The sequence below is a fragment of the Cryptotermes secundus genome, unplaced genomic scaffold, assembly GCF_002891405.2.
Source record: "Cryptotermes secundus unplaced genomic scaffold, Csec_1.0 scaffold1703, whole genome shotgun sequence".
Lineage (NCBI taxonomy): Eukaryota > Metazoa > Arthropoda > Insecta > Blattodea > Kalotermitidae > Cryptotermes > Cryptotermes secundus.
Window position 1 is genome coordinate 101669 of NW_019744157.1, and position 9931 is coordinate 111599.

Below are 9931 nucleotides of genomic sequence, written 5' to 3' on the forward strand. Positions count from 1 at the left end.
CCAAATTTTCAAACCATAACTTATTTGAGACTGGAATTTAACAAAGTACACATTCCTAAGGACATATGGGCTTACTTCCTATATGCACTCCTCTTCTCCCTCATGCCTGCTATATACCCTGCCCATCTCATACTCCTTGGCTTGATCATTCTGCTTATATTTTGCGAAGAGTATAAATTATGAAGCTCCTTTTTAGGTACCATTAAAAGTGGATATTTTCTGTACTGCTGCCATGACCATTAGTTTCTCAGGAAGGTCACTGTGCTGTGAACGTGATACACTCTAATGGGTTTGAAAGCTATACAAAACAGCGCTTATGAGTTAGACATAACGAAAAACAGCCATAGCAAGGAGAGCATACACTGTTTCCTGTATGACATTGTAAAGCCATGACTGCTAAACATAAATTTTGTTTTACAGAGCTGTAGAAATTCAGAAAAAGTTTTAGTGGGTCCACATGGTGAGACATACACAATACGTCATAATGGAAATCAGGCAATGAACATGAAAGCTGAGGAAGTCTCATATGCAGAAGGGAAACAAGATCCTGTGCCAATAACATTTCTGGAAATAAAGGGTGAACCTGAGGTGAGCTCTGTGCCTCTGTATGGCCACTATTAGGCACATTTCACAAATATGCACAGTGACAATTGTCTTCATGATTCTGTATTTAAGCATCCTGTTGCAAGCCACGATAAAACGTGTAGGTATAACACAGTCCTTCAATAATGCAAGAAATTGTTCCTTTTTCTTCCACTAATAATTTAACACGTTTTCTTCTTAGTTTGCCATTTTCTGGTGTCTTAATATATTAAAACTGCTACACTGCATTAATATGCATTAATATTACTAGTTTCTTTTTTGAGACTGAGAGGGGCTATTGAACACTTTGATGCCATAGGAGTGAATTCCTTTTTGATATAAAGTAAGATTTGTTGAATGTTGGTGGAAGTTGTTTTTGCCTCTTATTTATGTTATGGATGTCAGAATTTAAATTTCACACGCTTTTCTTGTCTACAAGTAATAGCAGTGAGAGTATGTATTGTGAGGGAAACAATAAATTCAGTTTTTAAATAAATCTTTGCAAGAATCTCTATCCTTGCTTCCTGTGATAATATTGAGCCTCTTTTGCATTTTGAAGATTTTAGTGCTTTCTGCAAAATTTCTCCAGAATATTATTCCATGTGACATAGAGGAGTGAAAGTAGGCATGGTAAACCACTTTCATTACTCCGAGACATGTACGGTTTAATAGATCCGAGTGCATAACAAGCGGCACTTAGCATGCATAACATCTGCTCAATACGTAATTTCCAAGACAGTGCACTGTCTATGACAAGCAATCCAAGGAATTTTGTGTCATGTGCTTTAAAAACTGTTTTACTAGCATAGCTTACATCCAGGTTCATTTGAGGTCCATTATTAGTTTAAATTGTATGAGATGAGTTTTGTCAAAATTTAATTAAAGACTATTGGCTCTGAACCATTATTTTAACTATTCAAATACGATTGTTATTATAAAATCCATGGGGTTAGAATTGGTAACTATTATACTAGTATCATCTGCAAACAGAATGGTTTATATTAATTTTTCACAAAGATTTGTAAGCCAATTATATAGTGATGAATGGGCAAAGCACCTAGTATGGATCCCTGTGGGATGCCATTCCTTATTTTACCCCATTTTGAAGCTATCTGATGGCTAAAGTTTTTGTTCTTTTATTTCCATCCTTTGATATCTATCCACAAAGTATGATTTAATCCAATTACTGACCTTACCAGTTATTCCGTACCAATTGAATCTGAGCAGTAAAGTGACATGATTAACACAGACACTTTGGCTAGATCACAGAAGATCCCACCTATTAGTAATTTACACTTTCTTACTTACTTACTCATGGAGCTGAGCCCTTCTCGAGGAGCCGCCAATTCTGCAGCTACTCAAGAATTTCCCAGCATTTTATGGAACCCGAAGGTTCATTACTGTGTTCGCAAGAGCCCGCCACTGGTCCCTATCCTAATTTACACTTTCATTATTTTAAATTAAAAAAAAACAAAAGTCAAGACATTACTGTATTTATTTCTGGTGTAAAACATTTTCAGTATATGTTATGTATTTAAGGTCTAACACTGGAAGCTAACATTCATCTAGCACTACATAATACTGCAACATGAACTAAGTTATGTGACAAATGGAATATCCTGTTAATATTACATACATACATATCATGACTATGGCCATCTGAATTTGTACCACAATGAATGTACACTTATATGAAAACAAGTATACAAAACATACCATTATATTAGTCACTGCATACAGAGTGTTCATGGCAAGAAATTTTTGGCAGAATCAGTTCTCATTCAGAGACAGACTTCTATCTGCAGACTGCAACAGTGACTTCTGTTCCTGGTGTTCTATAAATTTTCATTGACAAATAAAGGTATAACTGAGAGCTATAAACCAACATTAAACTGTTTAATATTTGGCTACTTTTATTTACATCCCACTACATGTTTCAGTCTACAGAGATCATCAGGTGGTCTATGAATGCATGCATCATCAATAAATCATCCATTAAAATGGATCCATTTTTCATTTACCAAAAATATAACCTAAATTTTAAAAAATTCTAACTATATAGTGTGGGATAAGTCCTGACACGGCAGCGTAGTTGGTTGAGGCACTATGCTACAAGCCAGAAGGTCACAGGTTCGAGTACCAATGAGGTGGATTTTTTTCAATTTACCTAATCCTTCCAGCTGCACTATGGCCTTGGGGTCAACTCGGCCTATAACAGAAAAGAGTACCAGGAATTTTCCTTGGGAGTAAAGGGTGGCTGGTGCATAAGGCTGACAAATTTACCACCATCTCTGAGCTGTGTGTCTAGAGAAAATGTGGGAACCTCGACGTTTCACAACCCTATAGGCCTCCACAGCCTATTACAGGGACAGCTTTACCTTTTACCTTTTACCACCGAGTCTTGAATAATGTGTTGTCATGTGTTAAAGGTGAATGTGCTAAAAGTTACAATCTAGTTGTTCAAGTAAATAAGATAAAAATTATAATCTTATTTTAAAATGGGGAGGATGGTGTGTTTAGGGCACTGGTTGTTGTGTGGTGTAGATGAGCTTCAGTGTTTTCGATATCTTTTGGTGTTTGAAACCTTGAATTTAATATGTGTTTAATATATATGTTTAAATACTATAATTATGTGATTGTGATTTTGTGGACACTTGCATACTTTTGGTGTGCCAGGGCGATTGTTCGGCATATGAAGTTTGTGGTATTGTGACTATATGTGATTTTGTGCCTTGTAGAGTTGCTATAACTAAAGTGGGGAAGTTTTATTAATTGGAATTTCATGTCTATATAATTGTGGATTGTTGTTTTAGCTGTGTATGCTATTAAGACATTTTACTTATGTAACTGTATACATAGGAAAACTTTCTGTATGGATTACTCAACTTTAGTATGGCCTGCCGAGTTGTTATAACTTAGATATTTTGACTGTATATGAAATTGTTTTCTGTTTATGATGTTCTTGCATTTAGTGTACATACTATGTTTGTCTTACATTCTTCCATTTTTACAGTGTACCTTGTGTGCTGTTGAGTGATGGAAGATGACTGAAGTAAGCAAAGCATGAGTGCTGCTGGTACTGTGTGGATACATTGTGTAGTTTCTGGCCATGAGATGAGATATTTGGAGGTGGATATGCTGGTGGGAAGGGTGGTGTACTTATTTTCATGTGGGACTCGAGATTCTCATAGCAGCGTATTATGTATTATGTACTAAAGAGTATTATCTTCTGGGATATAAAACCATGCAGTCTTCTGAATGTCTACTGACGTTTCGGAGAAAATATCACCTCAACCTTCATGGTGACGAATAATCCAAGCAAGAAATCACTGTGTAAGCAGATGGTAAGCACAGCAATCAACAAGCCAGAATTTTTTACTACATAGGAAACAGGAGGGAAATGGAAGAGTGCAACTCAGTTCCTGTTGGCTTGCCCATGGGACAAAATGAAACCATCAGTACCCACTGGCTCTCAGACCAACTACCAAATGAACCAAGTAGAGAAGAGAACAAGAGTTTAGGGTAGCCCAGTAAAGGAACTGTTCTGCTGGTCCAGAAAAAGACATACTTATTTTCAGTTTCTGGTATTATTCATTATATTGGACAATGTGTATTTATTATTACATCAAATATTGGATTATGTGTGAGAGCAAATGTATCATTCATTTCTTATTTTTATTTGCTAAGGTTATATATGTGAAACCGTTCTAATGTTTAGTAGTTGACCTTTCTTCTCTATGTGAAGTACTTCCAATGTATTGTTAATTGTGCTGTATGTATGTCCAGTGTCTATTTTATATATATTACGCTGATGATCTCTGTAGATTAAACTAAAATAAACTCCGTACCTTGTGTCCACAAGCGAACTATACCGACCGAGTGATTGCTGCTTGTCAGCGAAGTTCGTAGATTGAAACATGTACATAAAAAGTAAAGTCGTCACTGCGCTCAACTAATTAAGCACTAGGCCATGAAGAAGTATGGGGGAGTTGATGTATAGATCCACATTTTCTTGACCTCGGCACTGGTTGGAGATGAGAGGTCAGCTTCATGCACCAGTTGTTTTATCCCTGAGGAAAGAGCCTCAGTACCCATTCGACAAGAAGCTGGATGGGCCTCAGAGCCAGTCTGGATGACATGAAAAGGAGAAAATTCTTGACCCTACCGAGACTCCCAACCCCTCAGTCATCCAGCCCATAGGCATTTGCTACACCGACTACACTATCCCAACTCTACTGAAACATGTAGTGGCATGTAATTAAAAATAATGGAATATTAAACATTTTAACCTTGGTCTGTAACCAACTGTTGTGTTGACTGCTCTCAATTATAGCTTTCATATATGATACACAAGAGGATGCGAAAAATAAAGATAATCTTATTGAAATGTTCATCATCATACAATTACAAGAATTTTTCATTACAATACAAAACAATATAAATTCTGTAAGAACTTTACACTACAATACAAAGTTCATGAACAACTATAATAGTACGAGTATATTGCAATTTAACTGAAAACTGAAACTGTGTACCCAGCACAAGTTTTTATACCCCAACATACAAATCACAAAACCATTTTCATATTGCACACATCCTCACCTTTGTCAAATTTCTGCAATATGTTCAGCCACATACCACAACAATGCTATGCGCATAATTACTGAAAGTAGGTAAAAACGTGATACCTCTGTATACTGACGGACACAAATAACCATTTCAATACTGGTATCTTGCTTGATAACTACAACAGCAGGGGTTTAAATGAGACAAGTGGTTAATGTACAGACCGTGAGCATTTGACAGTTTAAGGACATATTACTAAAAAAGTTAATTTTGTTGCCTAAAATCTGGATAAAGCTGATGTATCTAACCTTATGGACTTGCATTCAATGCATTCCAGATTGATATTAGCTGTTAGCACCATGACTACACATCTGCATTTTTTGATGCACATGACATTGAAGAGTTGGTCATAACAATGATTCCAAAGTACAACTTATCTCCATTGAAAATTTTCTTACAGTCATACAAAAGATATAAAAAATATGCACTTTTGGACTGATTGTTGAGTCCATAAATTTGTTCTTAAACTCAAGGATTAAAGAAACTAGGTTGCACAATCATGTCCATCAAATTTATTCGAAAGTTCCAAATGCAGGAAACTGAAAGAACTTTAACATAGCACACCATAGCCAAAGGTGTATCCTACAGAATGTTGCATATTTTATTTTTGAATGTCTTTACTTAGTGCTTTTACTTACACTCGTAAAGGAGATAAAGTTTAATAACTGTAGAAAGTACATTAACACCGAATTTGCAAACAAAAACTGGAGTCTTGTTAAATCCTTATTCTTTTATATAGTGTCCTAATGTCACAAGTATCTCTACATTTTTAAAATTTTCTTCTTGAAGGAAACTTATACAACTTTCAAAGTTTGAACTCTTATTTGGCTATCAATATCTGGCCTAAACCATTATGGGAACAGGGGATTTTCATGTGCAAAGTTTAACAATATAAACCATGATTCATTATACACAGATACTACAGACCTTATATCCTATTTTCTCCAATCCCTTGAATTTGAAAAGCATCCCAGCTTTAGGAAATAAAATATAAAGTTTACAAATTAAGTGTAAGTCTACATGAGGGCTGTCAAAGTTCAATCTCTGAGAAGCTGCATTGTACCTCAGGCATCTGTCTGTGGGCTGCATTACAAGAACTATTTTTTTCCCAGTGCGTTGACATAAATATCTGCCCTGGAATGATCTATCTATGAAGCACAAGCTCACAAACAAGAAATACATCAACAAAGCCTAAAAACATTTATTTAAATTAACTATTACTTCACTGATGTTTCTCAAACATCAGCTGTTGAAGGTTTATTATGTTGTATCAATTTACACATGATCCTTAAATCATACCAATTCCATACGTTTTTAAACTTATTTATGAGGTAGCATGCGACATCAGTTGAAAATTACACTGAATATTTGAAAAGCAATATTTGTGAACTTTTTCGACAAGATTCACTGTCTTCTTTAAAGAGGTTAGTGTGAACATATATTTTGAGGAATGGAACAAGAGACTTGCCAACCCCACAAAACAAAATGGTAAGACACATGCAGCCCAAGTGCCTCCACCAGGGCAGCCCTGGTCTATATGATAAGAAGTATTGTGAATTGTATTCGTTTATTTTCACCACAGACTCATGCTTCCCAGGATCTATCATCCTGCTTGTGGGAGATACTGGACCCTTTTAAATGCATGAATTGTGTCTGCAGGAATCCTCCATCTTACATCCCTGATATAAACCACACACATGAATGCCACTTCTCACATATTTGCTTTCTACCAGCAGAGCAATTTCTGATTAAGTCTACCTTTTAAATAGATGAATATCCACTAATTATGTGAAATGTGCTAACCTCGGAAAACTTTGACAAAAAAAAACAGGCCCCCCAGGACAGAGGTTTAGCACCAAGTTGGTAACCTGGTCTTATAAAAACGGACATATTCAGATTCGTCAAAAGAAGAGAAGCCAGACTGATGTATCATACAACAGAAATTTAGAAATAAAAATGAATATATTTAGTCAAATGTGCAGCATAAGAAGAAAACTGCACAATAAGATAAGGAAAGTGGGACATGTAAAGTTTTATAAAGCTGTGGCAGTATCTATACTTACATACTGATCCGATATTTTGACTGCAACTAAGGAAAAAGAGAAAGAAAGAATGGGTGGGGGGAAGGAAGCAAAAATTGAAATTGCAGAAATGAAATTCCTCAGGAGAGTAGCAGATTACACAATGAAGGACCAAATAAGAAATACTAAAATTATGGAAGAACTGAATAGTTTTGATGCAAATGCTAAAATTATAAAATCCAGGTTACAATGGAAATATCACATGCAATGAATGGAAGAGACTGATTTCCAAAAAAAAAAAAAATTCTAACATACAACCTGAAAAGAAAACAAAACATGGGATGCCCACAGCTAAGATGGAGGGAGTAGCATACTCTTCAAGAGGACGGAACAGATAATACATGGCCTATCCCATGATGATGATGATGATGATGACTGTGAACTGTAGCTTTGGTATATACATGAGAAAGGAAGAGAAAGCTGTGAAAGCTAAAATATCATTTGGAATGAGAGAACACCATTATCAACTTTATCACTAAAAAACCATGCACCACTATAACCATTGTAAATAAAATGTTCATCGCAACTTTTGGTATATTCTTTTTAGGAAAATAGTGCCCATGGTATCAGTGAAAACATGGCATTTCAAGCAGTACAGAAGAAGATTCACTGATTACCTTGTTATTCATATAGATTGATAATGCTTCTGAAACACTGGGAGACAAATCACAGTACACAATAAATCTTAGAACCTGACAACTTTGAAAACTGACTGCAACATTCTACATTTTGAATTCTCTGTATCATTTCCGTCCTGGATAAGTTATGCAAGATTTTCCAATGGGCATTATGATTTAATTTTCCATGTGTCAGGACAGCAGTCAGATTCCTTGGTGCTTACTTGGACTCAACATTTGCCTACACATCTTCAATACACTAAGAACTACTACCTACACTTTTGCTCTTTCCTTCTGTTAGCATTTCATTTGATATCACAATATTATCTTTCATCACTGTTTCTGGGATTTCATCATCTGAAACAAATCATGTACAGTGCTTTAGACATATTTTACTACAAATTTTCAAGTTTCTTAATGCTGTTTCTCCTTTTAAGTTGTATAAACAGTAACTTCTTACTTATGCTAGTATATATTTTTCAAATTCAGCATTATGATATTCACTGCAGCAAAATATACCCTCCTCACTCATGGTGTAAAGATTAGCTTAGTTTAAGCTTCAGCACCTTCAGTATCAACATGTTATCAGGAGTAAATGTAATCCTGTTTTACAAGCACTAAATCATCAGAAGTGGATTCCTTCAGCCATGCCAATTTGGTAGAAGACGAAATGGTCAAAATATCACAACAAACTAGTAACAAAAACTGAGATTAATTTTGCATTCTGTTTTCAGCTACTCAGTCATATGCTCCATCCATTCCCAGCAAACAGCTAAATATCCACCTTTTTGTGATTACCTGATTCAACATCTGACAGCTGTCTCGGAGTCAATCGACAGCCACGAGCCAAGTATGAATGCAATTTTCCAACTGATGCCAGAATCAATCCGAAGAATGGAGGAGAAGGTTTCAGAGGCCTGGAAAGGTATTCTGGATGGTACTGTGTTGCTACAAAGTAAGGATGATCATCCAGTTCAAGAATCTCCATGCGGATGTTCTCTTCATCACGGCCTGAAGAGAGAAAAACCACATTATTTAAAACTTCTGGACATCTATGCTTAATTCTACATGTATCCAAATACTCAATCCTTCTGTACCCTCCCTTCAGTTCTGATGTAGAAAGTATAAAGACTTATAATAAAATAACTGTCACATTTTTCTTCTGCCAGGTGGGAGTACATGTTGGAACATGACTGAATGAGTCATAAATAGTATGTACTAATAGCATTTGGATTGAGTATTTTTTGCAGTAACTGTAAATGCTTAACTAAAGCAGGACTTCCTTTCTTTTATTCAAACTGACAATCAACAGTAAAATTTAATCAAACTGGTAAAAATTGCACAATACCAAGAACTGATTAAACGTGGAAAATTTGACTCAAATTATAAGATGGTGTTGAATGATTATTTGGCATTTACCAAGTCAAATGAACTTGAACAAAGAATCTGTGGGGTGGAATAACTGATTACAAGATCTAGCACAAACTATGTGGTTCAATCCAAAAGTTCCCGAAATATATTAATAAAAACTATTACATCTTACCTAGATCTTATTCCGCACCATCACCTTCAAAGTAGGCCCCTTGGGAGCGCATACACTGATCCCAGCATTTCTGCCACTTTTCAAATGCATCCTGGAAGTCTTTCTTTGTTAGGTTGTTTAGTACCGTCTGCGTTTCACTTGAATTTCCTCAACTGTATCAAATCTTCGCCCCTTCAACTTGATTTTCATCTTGGGGAAGAGAATGAAGTTGCATGGAGCTAAGTCTGGCGAGTATGGTGGGTGGGGAACAACTGCCATCTTGTTTTTAGCCAAAAATTCCTGCACAATGTAAGCCATATGCAGTCGTGCATTGTCATGGTGGAGTACCCAGTCATTTGTGCGCCACTTCTCTGGACGTTTTCTCCTCATGTTCTCTCAAACACCTTTGAACATCGCGATAGAAGTCTTTACTGACTGTCTGACCAGGAGGGACGAACTCCTTGTGAACAATCCCGTCAATATATATATATATATAGTGTGAC

General features: G+C 35.9%; 1 protein-coding gene and 1 long non-coding RNA gene across 3 annotated transcripts in view; one reads left to right on the forward strand and one right to left on the reverse strand.

Moving 5' to 3' along the window:
- The window catches only part of LOC117283110, a 5096-nt gene extending 653 nt beyond the window's left edge, over nt 1-4443 (forward strand). The window contains exons 2-3 of the long non-coding RNA XR_004514124.1: nt 421-588; nt 3596-4443. This is a non-coding gene — a long non-coding RNA (uncharacterized LOC117283110). The remainder of the gene's footprint in view (nt 1-420; nt 589-3595) is intronic.
- A 383-nt stretch (nt 4444-4826) lies between these two features.
- The window catches only part of LOC111874608 (CTP synthase), a 40090-nt gene continuing 34985 nt past the window's right edge, over nt 4827-9931 (reverse strand). For both annotated transcript variants that reach the window (XM_023870243.2, XM_023870242.2), the window contains 2 exons: nt 8705-8917; nt 4827-8263 (listed from right to left, as the gene is read on the reverse strand). In XM_023870243.2, the coding sequence (XP_023726011.1) occupies nt 8166-8263; nt 8705-8917 (311 nt within the window). In that variant the 3' untranslated portion in view covers nt 4827-8165. The remainder of the gene's footprint in view (nt 8264-8704; nt 8918-9931) is intronic.